Source organism: Diadema antillarum, unplaced genomic scaffold, assembly GCF_040938485.1.
Source record: "Diadema antillarum isolate AM-2024a unplaced genomic scaffold, OU_Dant_1.0 seq00000437_RagTag, whole genome shotgun sequence".
Taxonomy (NCBI): domain Eukaryota; kingdom Metazoa; phylum Echinodermata; class Echinoidea; order Diadematoida; family Diadematidae; genus Diadema; species Diadema antillarum.
In genome coordinates, this window is record NW_027271414.1 from 1,047,110 (window position 1) to 1,065,000 (window position 17,891).

The 17,891-nt window shown below is 40.2% G+C and overlaps 1 protein-coding gene across 1 annotated transcript in view; it reads right to left on the reverse strand.

Annotated features, from left to right (window-relative positions):
* The window catches only part of LOC139732579 (uncharacterized), a 179,261-nt gene that overhangs the window by 55 nt on the left and 161,315 nt on the right, over window positions 1-17,891 (reverse strand). The window contains exons 9-10 of the mRNA XM_071643432.1: window positions 15,831-15,861; window positions 7-967 (exon numbers count right to left, since the gene is read on the reverse strand). Coding sequence (XP_071499533.1) covers window positions 7-967; window positions 15,831-15,861 — 992 coding nt within the window. The remainder of the gene's footprint in view (window positions 1-6; window positions 968-15,830; window positions 15,862-17,891) is intronic.

Sequence of the window (17,891 nt, forward strand, 5' to 3'; positions counted from 1 at the left end):
TCTTACAGGCGACGCTCTGCTGAACGACGAAGTCGACGGCGACACTTCCTTCTCCTTCGAGTCGATTTTGTCGAGGTAGGAAAACTTACCAGTCGACTGACGCACCTGCGTCGAGCGAGTGAACGGCGCTGCAGCCGTTTCTTTCTCCTTCGACGGCGACTCGAATTTCGATCGCAACGACGACGTCGACGGCGTTTGCAGGACAGACGATCGTGATATCAGCGGCACGGGATCCTTCGCCTTACTCTTTGTCGATGACGCACTCGTGCTTCCATTTGCTGCGTTGCTGAATAACGCCTTTTTAGCATCCAGATTGGCATTGTACTTCAGATCCTTTCGAGGCGATGGCGAAGTGACGGACTTGGCCGGCGAACCGTTTGCCTTGTTCTGCTCGAACTTGGCGGCGAGCGAACCGATGCTCTGCGTTGACCGAATCATGGTTGCGTATGTCGCCAAACGCGGCCGCGGTCGAGGCTCGAAGTCGGACTCGTCAGTGCTTGAGGCAGTACTCGACCGCCTTCCCGACGAGCTACTGATACTGAAGCTACTACTCCTGTCAGCTGAAGCACTTCTGCTGTAGCGATCCAAGTATAACGAAATGCTGGCCCTGCGAGGTTCTCGGTCCGCGAGAGACTGGCGTTCGCCCTTTCTCTTTTCGTACTCCTGAGTAAACGCCTCTGCCCGTTCTTTTAATTTGTCTACAGCGGACTTCTGCGCTGTTGTTTGGCCGGGTGACGCAGCGGGCGAGGCCGGAGAGCGATCGTCTGTAGCTCCGCGGAACGATGTTTTCCGATCGAACGACAAACCGAACAGTGATTGTTTGCTGTTAGTTGTAACGGGAGGTGAGGTGGGGGACTTGACTGGCGTTGCCGATTTGTCTCGTTGATCCTTATTTTTGCTGGAGCCGAAGTGCCAGAACTTCCGGCTCGTGCCGTTTGTCTTCGGTTCTTTGCTCTCTGGAGAGGGGCTGTGAATGGGGAAAAAAGGGGAACAAAGTTTTAATGAGATTTAAAGTCTAAAGCCGTACGTGAATGCAAGGTAACGAATAACGCACTGCAAAATCCACCTGCGTCATTCAACACACCATTACGGATAAGTCTGAGGCAGCGTAAAATCAAAACAAACGTCTCTTTTGATTCTTTTTTTTTTTGGGAGGGGGGGGGGTATTCGTTACCATTTTGATGTCCTGGAATCATTGAGCATCGAACCACGAAAATGGAATTAAAAAAAACACCAACAACCCTTGATTTGTCAAATTTAGAAACTTCAATATGTACAAACAAGGGACTAAACTTATAGGACCCTACATTTTCAGCTAAACAATACAAAAAAAAGTGCTGACTAGGATTACTGTAATCCTAATCTCATACTAATCTCATACTATAAGCAGAAAAGGGGCAGCAAAACTTATCACGTTATGTTGCAATGTAAAACTGCAGATCTCGTCAGGTATCAGTACCACAATGCTTGATAAAACGTCTGATCGAAGTTTCCATACATCATGAACATGAGCAGTTCAGGGCATATTCACCCATTAGTTGAGTTTGAGGTCATCACAGGTTATGGAAACCTTGAAACCATCCGAAATTCCGGTCAAAATGACAACTTTGAAAAGCTTTATCAATATTTGCAGCAGTGATACGTCTTATCTACGTACAGAAAGCAATCGCAATGCCCATCATAATTACCCCCGGTATAATACACATCTCTACTTCTCTGTTTACGAGCACTTCGCTTTATACTGTCGCTCACTGCGAGTTTCAATCAAACTTACACCTATCTCTCTTCGAATCAACTCATGCTGAAGTCTTTGGCTGTCAATCTATACACATTTCACAAGTAACGATCTATTTTCCTACACGGTTTTTTTTCCCCTTCTTTTTTTTTTTAACTCCTCAGTCCAGACACGCATGTATTTGTTACACTGCCATCGAGCGGCGGTTCTGATAACACCTCAACGAGCATGCTAGACTTCAAAATTTGGGAGGTCAACTGTTCCTGAAGTCATTTTACGCTCGACTCCCCGAGGCACTGTCGTGACCCGATTCAGGTCATCAAGACGGTGGAGAAAGAGGGAGAGAGAGGGGGGGGGGGATAGAATGAGATTTGGGAAGGATACAGAGAAGAGGTATAAGTAGGACATGATAGAAACACAGACATAGAAGTATTCTAAATAGCAGATACATGGAGAAAAGTATCTAGACATGAAAACAAACAGGAAGTAATGAGGGAGGGGGAGAGATAGAGAGAGAAATGGGGCGGCTGGGATGCAGGAGGGGAGGAGAGGGCTCTTCAGACACCCAGAGAGAAGGAAATGAGGGGTACTAGTATGACAATTTTGCAGGCGACTCTCGTTTCAGCGAAGTCCTCGGAGCTGGCAGTTTTCTTTCGTTTATATATCGAAATTTAACAGCAGTCAAACAATATAACCATAACAAAGATATACTGACAATAATCTTAGGACCTGAATTTTTACTTCGTTGTAACAGGGAGTCTCTCACCTCCCTGGTTGTAACGACAGTTTCGTTATAACCGTGTTCGTTAAAACGGGGAGCGGACTGTATATTCCTATATAAGGACAGAAGAGGTAAAACATGAAGCTACTAAATTGGGGTTGTAGCTCCAACGAACAGGTTTGGACAGACATCAAAAACATGTAGGCCCTTCAGCTGTTTTATGTAAAAAGTACGCTCACAATCACTCAGACAGGTGTATGGCCGCAACAAAGACATATGGACACACTAAACGAGGAAGGGGTTAATTGTGGGACTGATTGACACAGAGAGAGAGATATTATGTATAAATATATAAAGAGAGGTACAGAGGAGACAAATATATATCATGAAATATGTTTCACTGGTGATTGCCAAAAACAATACACAAAACAAAACAAAAAACGAAATAAAACAGGGAGATGCAAGCGAACTAATGAGAAAACTACATTTTCATCGGAGAACGTCAATGTAGCCAAAAAATGATAGAAACCAGCAAAATAACCAAAACAAAATAAAGATGTGACGAATCCAATGAGAGAGACGATTATGTGACACACATCATGGATAGGACTACAAGTGGCTTACATTGTCCTGTATCTATCACAACTGTATCCCTGACAACCGCACATGCAACGGACAAATTAAACGCCGAAAGAATGTTGTGTGAACACGAGCACAATAATCTCTTATGACTCATGCTGTGAAATGGTCCGAAAATATGCGAGAAAGACCATTTAACTATGTTCAAATGCATAACAAAGAAAACACTGATGGGTTCAGTCACACAGAGGAATGCGATCACACGCAATGTGGAGAAGGAAGTTGCAAGGCGACAGCGTCGAAAAGTGGGGAGAAACTTTAGAATTTGAAAGTGATGAAGGATGTGTAATGGGATAAGGGGAAAAAAAAAGAAAATTCAGCAAAAGTATTCAATGTTACAATCATTACCAGAACTGACGTGAGAGGGGCACAGGAATATACTGAGTACTAGAAGTCGAGCAAGAAAAGATAAGTGACAAAAAGACATTAAAATGTGAGAAAAAAGAGCGAGATAGAACCATCGGTCACACTCACTCATGTTCACCAACCAAGGTCACTCAAACTTAAGAAATACACCAAAAACGACATCAACGAGGGGATTCGAGTAAATTGGCACAAAATGAGCCGACATGGTTGGTCCTATTACTCCTAAAATCGAGACAAAATAATGAGAAAAATTCCGGGGACTCGCAAATGCACATGACATGACCCAAACAAAACAGGAGAGGTATTAAAAAAAGTTTCACCTTCTGACAGTTTCTCGAAACGAGTATGTAGAAGTGGAAACTATACATCTCTTGATGAATTCGACAGTTTTACGCGAATCGTGTGAGCTTGTCTTTGAGTCAGTACTTTTTTTTAGTATAACAAAACTGATTTCGTTGAAAATTCAAGGTTACGACAAAAAAAAATCAAAATCCCATGAATCCCAACCAAAAATGAATTTAAAAGAACCCCAGGGAAGTTATACTTGCAGAAAGGTAGGTTGATACACTGTTGAGAAAAAAAAAGTGAGAAAAACACCGACGTTCCTAGGACGAGATGCTATCAGATCAAATTGATGAGTCTGGTTTTGCTCAATGTCATCTCCCTTCTGTCGAGAAGGTTACCGCCTTACGATTTTATTCTCTCCTCTCATCGATATCGACTACGTCGCAGACCTAAGCACTCATAGTGTCGGACCGAATTTAATCCCGTTCCGTCTCGAACAAAGTTGTCTCCAAATCCTCCAGTTTTGCTTCTGTTCCTTAATCTGATCGCATTAAGAAATTTAAGGGTTTTCCGCCATTACTGAAAGACAGGCACAGCCTAAAGTACATTTTCAAATATATGCACTGACAAATACATCAGCCTCTCTTTTTTTTTTAATTGCTCGGCGGGTGATATTCCACGAAGCTAAAAGAAACTGTCTACCCGTTCAAAATCATAAATCTATCACACACCACATTATCCAATTAAGAATAAGCTTTTCGTCCAAAACAACACACTCTCCTTCCATGCGGGAGTTTGCTTGTTGTTTCTTGTTCTCTCTTTCCTCTTAAAAGACAGCATGAGACCTGGCTGTAACCCAGAAACGGTTGGGCAAGTCGATCAGCTGAAAAATCGCCCGCTACACGCACCTTCAAATCCGACACAGGGTCTAGACGACTCAACCACGTCGTGTTGACACCTAGCGCAAAGATGAACAGGTGGAGGAACGCATCTCTAGCGTCCTCCCTCCCCATTAGAGGGGCCAGTTTTACAGGTGGGCCATGAGACATGGGCGGGGCTAATGGAATGGGGGTAACATGCTTCCCTCTTTATGGGGTCAGTCACATCATGGAGTTAATGTTTAATACCTCCATGGTCACCCAGCGTCCTCTCTATGTCCACTTCAGGTGTTTCCCTTCTCCATATCTCATCTCACCCCCATCCATACCCTAAACTCTCAACAAGTATTACGTCTTCACTGCATCGCTCGTTAAAAACATATCAATTAAATTAGGAAAGATGCAGTTTCCCTCAAGGCCTGTCATTAATTACTTGACTTGGGTGCTAATCAAGTTACACAACTTCAGTGTGTTGTAGCTCCATGGGTGCAGGCAAAAGATGTTCTATACTCTATTCAGCCGCAACAGCTGTAATGGCAAGTTTGCAAAACATCTGATTTGCTTCCATCCATAACGTAACTCCGCACTGACCGACAGAGAGAACTACGTGCTAAACTAGCTGACAACCTGAACATAGAAAAGTCATAAGACGCAAGAAAAGAAAGTATGAAAAAGCATAAGAAAAAGGAAACATACATGACGAACCAGAGTTGTACCTTTGCTATCTCTCGTTCTCTTTATTTTTTATTTTTTCCTATGACTGTCACTATTCTTGAAAGAACGTCAAAGGCTACCGAGGGCTCAGTATGCTAGTTTGGAGGATTTATAGAGCATAATACATTTTGTTTTAAAATCTAATATAATTACCTGCAGCATTTCCGTGCCCAATCTCCTTCATTAGTGACTGTATCTTCATTTCAAAGGCAATTTTCTGAAAACCATATTAATTTTGTGGCCCGATTCGTCAAAGTTTCTGTGGCATAAAGGTCTTGGAAATAAAATGGGGTAAATAAGGCGTATGAATATGTCACTGGAATGTTACGAGTTTGGAAAACTTGATGATATCAAAATCAGAAAACTGATGGATTTATCAGTGTGTCGTGGTGACGGGCCACGCTTATTATCACGAGGTACGTATGTTGACGAATATACGATGGGTTGTGCTACATCGTATAGCGCGTGTCTAACTGTGAGGGGAACAAACATTAGAAATTTGCGGGAGACGACCCGTAGAGAGGGTTCAGGTTCTCGAGTAAGATGACAAATGTGTTTGTATCTCGCTACAGTGGTATGGCATTTCCAGCTCAGCGACTGGTCAATGCATTCATTGGAGGCAGGGAGATGTGGGGGGGGGGGGGGTGGGGGAGGGGGGGGGGGTAGAGGGAGAGAGGTAGCTTGGGATTAATGAAATTTGGCCCCGGTGTATCTGCAAATAAGCTCACTTCATATTGCTCAACATTGGATTTGCCGTCGACGACATAAAGCGAAGAGCTCGTGGCTCAATTTAAAACACAGTCTGTCATTCAGATATTCCTCGATGTTATGCAATATATTACCGCACTGCCATGAGTATTATACCGTGACATTTCGGTAGGAATCATATATCTTGAGATGGATGGAGAGATAGATAGCTAGACAGACATGCAGGCAGGCGGAGGAAGAGACATACAGTGTATATTCAAAACTGGAGAGTATGATAAGTAGAGAGATAAAGCATACAGACAGATAGGCATAAATATTGACGGAGAGATAGAAAGATTCATGAATAGATAGATACATGTAGATAAGTAGATAGATAGATAGATAGATAGATAGACAGAGAGAGAAAGAGAGATAGATAGATAGATAGATAGATAGATAGATAGATAGAAAGATAGATAGACAGATAGATAGATAGATAGATAGATAGACAGAGAGATAGATAGATAGAAAGATAGATAGACAGATAGATAGATAGATAGATAGCTAGATAGATGGATGGATAGGGAAAGAGAGATAGATAGATGGACAAGATACAGGTTGCATATAGGTAGACAAACAGATAAATAGATGACAGAAAGATAAGTAGAAAATAGAAACAAAATGATCGATTGTATGCTAGTACCTAGAAAGAAAGATTTTAACATGAAAACAATCAAATAAACACGTGGAGTGAGAGATAATCACAGCCATATCCTCTTGCTTATTTGAAGATCCATGCTTTTAATATGTGGAATGGGATGGAGCCTTAGTACGTCAAAAATCTTTAGTTGTGAAGTCCTTATGACCACGACAACTCCACCATTCCATTAGTAGGGCAGTGATAACATTCCTTCACGTGAATACCATGTTCAACATACGGAAAGGGTTTGGCAATTTCTCCTGAAGAATGGGATATCATTACAACTATTTGATATCAAATGCCATTCTGAAGCGAAGCGTAAGATATTCAGACGACCCCCCCCCCCAAAAAAAAAAAAAAAAATGTGCCTTGAAGAAATCCTTCTTATGTGTACCACGCACGTATTTACATTATTTTGATCAACATCATTGTCGAGTTTTGAAATTGAGATTAATGGCACGACGTTCTCGATCAGGACGTGGGGCCATAGGTAACTTTGACCCATGGAGGTCGCCATCCACCTTGACGTGTGAAGGCAACGCATAAATCAGCTCGTGTTTTTATCACGTCTATGTTTGGGTTCTCCTTTAATAGTTCTCCTTTAATAAAAGAGAAGAAAAGCAAAGAAAAGGAGGAATAGGTAGGAAGATGAAAGACTAGAGAAGATGAAACGGTAAGAGAGAGTGGGGGGGGGGGGGTGGACAGAGGGGGAGGTGACATCAAGAAATGACACTTAAGTCACTGCTCCTCACAAGTCTTCTCTACCTTGTTCTCGTGGTATACTAATGAGGATACAGGTACTATGAAGACCGAAATGATGAAGCTAATAATGAGATTGAGGAGCGTCAGGATGAGAACTATAATGATATTAGTAACAGTAGTTCAGGTAGTAGTGGTAGTATTAAATGAGGTAGCAGCAGTTATATTAATAATGATGATGATGAGGATGATGGTAGTGGTGGTGGAGGTGGTGATGACGATGATGATAACAATAGTAATAAAATTATGATCATTGCCATTATCGTTATGATCATTATCATTATCATTATGGTAATAATAGTAGTAGTAGATGTAGTAGTAGTAGTAGTAGTAGTAGTAGTAGTAGTAGTAGTAGTAGTAATAGTAGTAATAGTAGTTGTAATAATGATAATGATAATGATGATAATAATAATAATAATAATAATAACAATAATAATAATAATAATAATAATAATGATAATAATAATAATAATAATAATAATAATAATAATAATTCATCATTATCATTGATATAATAATTACAATTATTACTTCACTGTCATTATTATTATCAATAATACACTCACGACAATAAGAATAATAACAACACAGACACGGTATGACATAAAACACAAGCCACCGTAAAATGGGACGTAAACGAGACAGTCTAATGCTTTCTGCCTGATTTCTTTCTCTATATTTCCCCTCACAAACTTGAACCGTGGCATTTCTACATGCTTGTATTCAACAGAATCCTCTATACGACTGGGGGCTTTTTTCCTACAGCACATACGAGCTTCATCCACGGTTGATCACAAAAAAGGTCACTAGCAACGTAAACCGCAAGCCAGATCAAATATGCGACTCCCAGATTCAGCAATAAACCCAAAACTACTTTAATATACCCAAGAGAAGCCAATAAAAATTCATGTGACTCAATTTTGCATTCATTTTTGAGATGCCCTTGAAAAACTATCATATCATTTTGCATGATAATTTCTCTTAATGGCTTGTCTGGAATTTGATTAATCCTCCGGATTTCGACAACGAAAACAATACACTATTTGGGTCTATGTATTGATAATTTAGAATCTAAATGGATGTATAATAGGCACCAATTTGCTGGACATTGCAGGTTGAGGAGCGTTATTAGAAGCCAGTATTACACACTGCATTCCTTATCCCTCATACACATTACTTGAGTCGAATCGACTGGTATTGTCCTTAAATACACACCAAGAATAGTAACAAGACTAACACAGTTATACCTTCTCCCTTTGTGGCGAAGGAATTCTTTTGTTGAATGTGAGAGTATGCATTACGTTGACGTCCCGAGATACTTTTTCCCCCCTGCTGGTATCTGAATTTAAAGCCCATGTCACGCAATGAGGACTAAATATTCCGGTCTTTCAGGAATCCCAACAGATATTTGTTAGTGGAATAGTGCAGTATTTGTTTTGTTTTGTTTTTGTTTTTCCTTTTTCAATTCCGGAATGTAATACAAATGCCCATGGATCATGGACTTCTTGTGTGAACCAATGAAAAGCTAAAACGTTCAAATATAAGCAATAAGGACAAAAACATAAGCAATAAGGACAAAAACAAAAACATCCTGAAAACAATATTTGCCTTCATTGCGAAATTTGAAATTAACGCTAACTTTGTTTGCTTTAAAAATACATGGAAATAACCATGTAAGCATTACATGACAATGCAAAACTAATGTGGGATTCGGAGCAATTTTCCACAGTCAGCCTAATCTTTATAAGAGCTATACATGGCGACCATTGATAATCTGTCTCAAAATACGACAAACGAAGCAGACAGAACCTGTGGATTTTTGTTTCTACTTCTGGTGATTGTGCAGATAACTGTGAAAGGTCTTTAAACCGTCAGGTTGGCAAAAAATTCCAGAAACCCTAGTAGTGATATGATGGAAGCCCGAGGAGCTTTTGTTTAGAATCCTTGACGGGCTTTAAATCCCTGTTTGACGTGCGACGATGAAAAGCGATCTCTCTCGTCATCTGCGTCTTCTTCTAAATCTACCTGGTCTGGTGGACAGGTCTTCAATAAATAGTGATTCCTCTCATGGTTTGATTCTACACGGGATGCATGAGATACTGTAGAAAACGAAACACCTGTTTAAGTTATGACACTGGTCGGCAGGACATCCCGTTGATACTTGTGTTTATCTTCATTTTCTGGTATTGTCCTATACATTATATTTTCCCTCGAGTGGATCACGTCGCGAGGCTGAAGAAGTGTAGGCCTACCTCATCCAATCATTATCCTCAACTGTAGGCTACATTCATATAGGCCTAAAGAAAGCTTCGTGAAATGTGCATATCATACACACTGCAAAAGGTGAAATCTAATGATAAATCTCTCTGCAATTATGGTGGAAAAAATCCAAAAAACGCTCCTAATGCCAGTCACGTGGTACGATTGTAGTTTGTAAGACAGTTCTATGTGGATTTTTTCCCCAATAACCACGACTGAAGAAGCATGGAGGTAACTCCACACAACCTTATTCCATATTACTTGACTTTCATTCTCACAAAAAAACAAACAAAAAAATCACAAAAACCTAAGGAGGGGAATTCTTTCGACAAGGGGGAATCCATAAATGATTAAAAAAACAATAATGCACTTTGCAAGGCAAGCTGTCACAAAATTATCTTGTCTCTGTATCATTGCAATTTGAACTGCACTTTCTGAAAGTTACATTCCCTGACAGCGTGTGTGACCCCCCCCCCCCCCAAGAAAAAAAAACACAAAAAATAAAACGAAACAAAACAAACCAAACAAAATAAAACAAACAAAATAAAACAAACAAAACAAAACAAAACAAAGCACAACAAAGCAAAACAACAACAAAGAAAAGCTTTCGCGTCATATGTACATGTATTATGTTCTCTGTTTAAGGCAAGCAAACTTATGGTGAAACCGCAATTTTGTCGTTTATCTTTTTTGATCATCTTTTGTCCCCACGAGAAATGCCGCCGATCCGGAGTGAGTCACCGAGGCACATGTCAGTTTGACAGATACCACCATCTGTTTGGATCTTCTAAAAACATAACAAAAGGTGACAAAGTGCTATGGCTGATTTCTTTTTTTTTAATCAATTGTCATCCTCTGAACAAATGTTTTGTAAGATTGCACCTGCTCATGTACATTTGAAAATGACAAATGTTTCTTTGTCCACCGCTTTGTGACTTACACTTTGCATGGGAAGGTTTGTCGATTTGTAAATGTCCAAAATACTTTCGTTTAATTAAAAAAAAATGAACGACTTTTCAGTTCATTTGATGGTGTTTCTCGTGACCGTGGATGTATGGGAATGAGCAATGTATCAGGCATTCAAAACAAATCTAAGTCAGTGCCCCCCCCCCTCTCTCTCTATTTCTCGTTCTTCTCTTCTCTCATTCCCCTCCCCCACCCCCCCCCCCCCACCCCCGGCCCGGGGGGGGGGGGGGGTTAAATCTTACTAGGGATTTAGAGGCGATATGTCTCTATATTTCTGACTAATGAAATACATCAAAGGAATTAATATATTGAGATACAGTAAAGCATGCGAGTGTTAAAATATTCGGTAAATCTCGGAGCGATTTCGGAAGAGCGTTGTAGGTCTACATATGATTTTTTTTTCTTCAAGACACTTTCATCTCCCTAAAATGCAAAAGATGGCAGGAATGATTCCCACTAAAATTAATGGTATCTGACCGATGCCATATTGAATTCAAATGTGATGACATGAAATAAGACCGATGATCTTCTACTCAAGGTATGTGTATGCAAGAGTGGTAATTAAGGGATCGCATAGTTTTGGGTGAGATGGGGAATTCAGATTTTAACTTTCTGTGTGATCATTAGAAACCTATTATGAAAAATTGAAGGGCATACATTATTCTAAGACGACTTTAAAGTTTATTTGATGATAATCGGCTTTGGAATGGATGAGATATCCAAAAACAAAGTAAAGCAAAGTAATCTTAATAAAATAAGGGTCCCATCTTTTATTAGAACCCCTTTGTTTTTTGATATCTCAGCAATTTCAAAACCAATTTTCATCAAATAAACTTTGAAGTCCGCGTAGAATTACATTGCTGAATGCTCTTCCATATGCCAAACGAGGCTTCTCATTATCTCACAAAAATTTGGAAAATTGAAGCCCCATCTCAGCAAAAACGATGCCATTCCTTTAACGCTAGTATATTCTGTTAAAGCACAGCTATTGAGAGCAACAAGCCTTTAGAATCCCAGCAACGAATAATGTTATCTGCACTCGGACTTCCCCCTAATTCTTTTAGGTACACCACTTTTCGAGACCTGCTCACTAAACATGCATTAGTCACTGCAAATTTTAAAGGTTGTATGTACACAGGTGTCTCCGTGAGGTTGATGCGGTGGTGAACAGTTCTACAGGGAGGCGACAGGTTCCCCAGTTTATGAAGGGAAAGATCTTTACAAAAAAAAAAGTCGCGGTTATGTTGGACAAAAATAACACAATTACTTATGCAAATTTTATAAGTGAGCCACTGCTCGCGATTAGTCATCGAAACAAACATAACCCTAACATTCCGAGATCGACACGCTATTTCGCGGGGAGCTTCGCGATAACTGCTGGAGTTGAGAAAGCAACTACGGATTAGCAGCAGCGGTATGACGCGAGACGAAATATCGGACTTGGATCGAGAGATAAGTCCTGCTCTGGGTATCTACTTATAGGACTACATGATGAACAGATGATAGATCTTGCCAACTACATGCCCCTCCCTGGTCAACCAACCGCCACTGGACAGGTGTAAATGTCACAGCTTCATTTTCACAGCACGAGCAATTGATAAGATTAATTTACTTTCGTTATTGACTTGCGTTTCATCTTCGCAAGGAGGCATCATACCTCCTTGATCTTCGTAACGAGAGGTAACACGTAACGACAGGTCTGCTGTTTTTGTCACAGTTGATTGGAACTTTCTGGTTTTCTTTTCTTTTTTAAAGGATGGGGGTGGGGAAGGGATTTCTAACCAAAAAGAAAATGTACGGGACATGCGTATTCCGTAATTTCCTGTGCGAACTCGAGTCCCATTAACATATCGAATGACATTGGATAAAATCGTTATGGCGTAATTCTTCCTCAACATTATCGAACATTCGTTAATCACACCCACAAAATGCACTTGTATATCTGATATAATTACAGTATCTTTTCAACACAGTTTCCTACACTTATCAGCGTCCTTCCTGATCAACTGTAAATGCAAATTTGTCTTTATTGTTTTTACGTTGTAACACTGACAACAGAATGGTACCCTTTGTATTGCAAATAATCTATCCTTCTTCCGCCTTCCTGCTATCCCCATGTAGCTAAACTAGAACAAGCTACATTGAAGCGCTAGTCTTCTACTATATATTATGCAAAACTTCATTACAGTCATCTGCCCACGTCAGTGAGCGGATGCACAAATTTCAATGAAATAACCTGCTCATTTATCTACTCATACTTGCATCATCATGATAATGATAAAGAGCGGAAACTCCAGTCTGCGTGTCTGTCATATGTGCCGTCCATACAGCAAAACTCGAAATTTATAAGAACATAATATCCCAAGTGGATCTTAATTCTTTAAAGAAAACACACAAAAAAAGGAACAAATGAAATGAAAAAAAAGAGAAAAATTTGCACGAGTTGCCCGGAGGCACGAAACATGGCATCTGCCTTCTTCGTAATTCGTGTAAATATTGCTGATTCGATCAAATAAGTCAGGTACGTATATTGTAACAGCCGAGTGAGAGTCAAGGAAATATAACTTGTGACGAATTAAAAAAAAAAAAACAACAACAACAACAACAAACAAACAAACCAAAAAAAACCTCCTTTCTGTTTCAACTTCATATTTAGACATGATTACCGGAAGTCTCATTGTCAAAGAAATTTCACTGCATTTTTTTACGTCATACACACCACTCCCTTAACCCACTGACGACTAGTCCCAAGTATACTCGGGCAGGTGTCTATGGGAAATGTGTGTTATAGGAAAATTAGCTCGTCCTCAATGGGTTAAAGTACAGTTGCACATCCTGTTCAAGTTAGACTTAAATAAACTGAGAGAAAAATCAGACAAGAAGAATTGTAGAAGTTTACTCAAAATCATTAAAAAAAACGAGAAAGCTATTATGTAGGGACTAATTTCAGAGCTTCGCATGGTTTCATCAAAAGTGATATTAGTCGCAAACACATGATATGCACCTCAGCGGCAAAGATGTTATCACTTTACAAATCTTCAAAAATAGCATGAACACAGAAATATCAAAAGTCATGTTTTGGTCGATAAGCAGTCACTTACAACTGATATCTTATCACTCCTAAAAGTTATCGTGCAAACGTTATCACGAAACTACATTCATTTGACATATTTGATGCGAAGAATTCAAGCTTTTCTTTTTGATATCATGACCAAGGGTGTGGGGGGGGGGGGATTTAGTGGGCTCTAGCTGCAGGTCAACAGCAGACTGGTAAAGTTGTGACTCCCTCAACTCCTCCAATATTATGGGGACATGTGGTTGCTATACGTCGCGAGAAAATAGTGACATCTGTTAAAGGGAAATTCCAGACAAACACATAATGTATAGTACATGAATCGATACGGCCACGTATAGATTTGTGGAAATTATATTGGTCCTTGAACAGATAAACCAATACCCTGAACCCTCGCCCCTCAAAAAAAAAAGAAATAGATAATATATATATATATATATATATATATATATATATATATATATATATATATAGACCTATAACACTGAACACGGATGATGACATAGGAGACTCGCATATTCCATGTAATCCATTACAATACCACCTGCTTAACACTTTATCTGTGTAAATTTATGCACGCTTTCTCCTTTGGTTCTGTTTCCATATACAAGCACCCAATCCTGCATTCTTCTGTGAAGCTGCTATGTCATCATCCTCAATCATTGTGATCTGTTTTGAATTTTGAAATCATTCTAACTCCTTGTCCAAATCACTATTAATCATGTAACTCTGTAGGCCTACCCGTATATCATAACCAATTCATAGATGTTAAAATGCAAAGTCTGGAAATAATCCAGAGTTCTCCGGTAAATTTTACTCTGGGCTAATTTTGACATAACCTAAGTTATGTTTGCTTTGTCACTCAATCTGCACGAAGCCAATAGACCAGTTTACTAACATATTCACATTTTCAGAAGCGGATCTAGAGGGGGGGGGGGGGGTTGCAACCCCCCCCCCCCCCCCCAAAAAAAAAAAAAAAAAATCCGGGGACCATTTTTTCTTAAAATCTTATCTTTTACTTTAACTTGTAATTTTATTTTTTTTCTATTTATGTATTTATTTTTTAGATGCAAGAAAACGTCATTTTCACACACAGATTTTCAAAAATTCTCCCTACTGTGGGAGGGAGGACACGCCCCCTCCCACACCCTCCCCCCCCCCCCCCTTTATAACAAGCTAGATCCGCCCCTGATTTTACTGTCTTTCATACAATGATTCTCCTTGGCAACCTGAAAGTTTTCCTGATCCTAGGTTTGCCCAACGTATCAACAACTAATGTATGCAAACTGGATTCCAACTGCTGACAAGCGTTTAGAGGTAGGCCCACAGGTTGATAAAATACCTCGTTACTACGTGTGGACCGAAGATCAAACATCCATGAATTTGAACATTGAAGTTAGTAAACAGGTCCATTTGAACGTGCTGTGGATGTTGCTCTTTACAGCTGAAGTTTTACATGTTTGTTGGCTTGTTTCGTTTTTTGTTTTAGTTTTGTTATGGAATCAGGGCAGGTGGTGGTAGTCCCTTCCATGTATTCCCCATCTGCTCATACTATGTCCTCCAAACTATTCTTAGCAGATGACTTATTCTTGCTCATGAAGACACATAGCGGCATCGCACAGAAGTCAGAACGTTATTTTTTTAGTGAACCATCATGTACATACCACATCCAAAACGGACAATAGATGTTTGGTTTAAAGGAAGACAATAAACAACACTAACAAAACAAACAAAATGAAAACGCTGGCAGATTATGGGTGGCTTTCATAACATTCCCAGCCAATTTGACATTTTAGCCGCTTCTTCCTTCGGAAATAAGATAGGCGTCAAAAAAAATGCAAATATGCTTTCAATCTGCGCACGCAGAAGCACCCTCGCAAATTTGTTCATGATGTATGGAAATATCTTGCTAACGTCAGTGCGGTGTCCCTGGATAAAACCTTAATCCCATCACGTATGTATGTTTAACAGTATCGTTTCTTTCCGAGGACGAAACATTTTTTTAAAAAGAAACTTTTACAGAATAAAAAGAATTTTTGGAGACTTACCTCTTTATATCGTCACGGCTCAAGCTCGGATCTGAAGAGGGATAACAAAACAGGTGTGAAAAAAACAAATGTTAGACCGCTGACAAAAATGTATTGACACAACCTTGCAGAGCAGGCGGGAAAGGAAAACTGGAGAAGTAAATATTCGCAGAAGATGTATTTGACGATGATATCGCGTAGAGGATTTGTAGATATAGAGAACTACTATGTTCGTAAGTGGATGCGACAGGGGCAAGTGTGCGCACTGAGGGCAGCTCGCGCGCGGCAGGTGTGCGCCTTAAAAGTCATTACACAATTACGAGCAAAATACCAGACGGTTTTGTCAAAACGTCGACCGCTGGGGATAATTTAGCCGAACGTAGACTGCAGCGACAGACGTGCGTCCGTCTTTCTTGGCACAGCTACGTACTATACACCAACTGAATAGTTGATAGCAGTGTAACAGCAACTATCATGTTTTCTCAAAACATGCGAATGTTGAGGTTAAGGGTAATATGAATCACAGGGGTGCATATCAAACTTCACTCCCCGTTTTATCTTTATGGACTTCCATTACGTCTTCCACCGGATCTACGCATCAACTCTGCGATTATTGGGAAAGACAAGGGATAAATGATTCTGAGGCAAGATCATGGACCATAATTATGCTGATGAATTCTTACAAAGGTCTGGACACAACATCTATGAGGTGGCGATAAATTAATGAGTAGGAATGCAAACACACACTTTTCATAGCCCCGCGAATGAAGTCAAGTATATCATTACCCGCACACAATGCACATTACGATGCGTGCTCGTTATGTTCCGTTTTCAATGAACCTCAGGCACTTGTATATGGCTATCAAAATTCGTTTGAGGATGAGTCTCTCAAATGAAACGTAAGTTACGGTGCTATCAAATATTGCAGATTTCTACATGAAACCTTAATGTCATCCAGCGTTCTCAAGATTTATAAACGACAGTGTAAGCTATAATAGCAGGTACCACAGACGATAAACGAATGTACAGTGCTGTAATGTCACTTTATGCACCCCATTCCTATTGCATTACGATGACGAATGTGCCTTTGACACAAGAGATTATTAAATTATCACTTTTCGATTGATAACAAAGATTTGGCGCTAATTTGGTCCATTCAGTGTAGGTGTAGGTGTTGGTGTAGGTGTGGCTGTGGGTGTGGGTGTGTATGTGTGCGTGTGCGTGTGTGTGGGTGTGTGTTTGTGCGTGTGTGTGTGTGTGTGTGTGTGTGTGTATGTGTGAGAGAGAGAGAGAGAGAGAGAGAGAGAAGGGGGGGGGGAGAGAAAGGACGACAAAGTATGTAACTTTAAATTGGCGAGGCATCGTGGGAATCCAGCATGTTGGATCTGAGGTTCATTGCACCTTAAGCCAGTTGGAAGGGATAAAAAATGAGAAAGAACATCCAAGTATGAATACAGGCTACCCTATTCGATTCACGGTGATACAGTCATAAAGACATCTGATATGAAATATCAATATCGAGCCGATTTGAGAGACAAATCACGCACTCGAGTAAAATTAGACGAAATTCAAGAAATATTGTCATGTCTCATGGCCACGCAAAAAAAGAGAGAAGTTTGCTGTATAAAAATTTGAGCACTTCGTTCAAAATGTCAAAAATGTTGTACAGAAATTTAGCGAATCAATGGAGAGGTTTTGTGAGACATACATATAGAGCGCTTCAACCTTTACAGACACAGAGCATGGCACACAATGCTGACTATATTTCGTACTGAAAAAAAAAAAATACTGGGCATACACAGACACACGTTCGAGAATCGTACGCAAATCCTTTTTCCTTGTAACCGTCTACACACGACAGTCGTCACCAAGGCTATGGAGGATGATGCAGCTAGCTGTAATACAGAGCGAGAGAGAATCCGCCATCGCTGTGATTGAGTTTCGCGTGCCGCAAATCCCCCCTTAAGTCAAACTTTATCCGCTGCAAACTAGTCGGGGATCAAGAAACTGATACTGGCAAGGTCCGACTTCTCAAGTCGGGAGAGAGGCGAGAGTTGAGACAGTTGGATGGACTGGATTAGA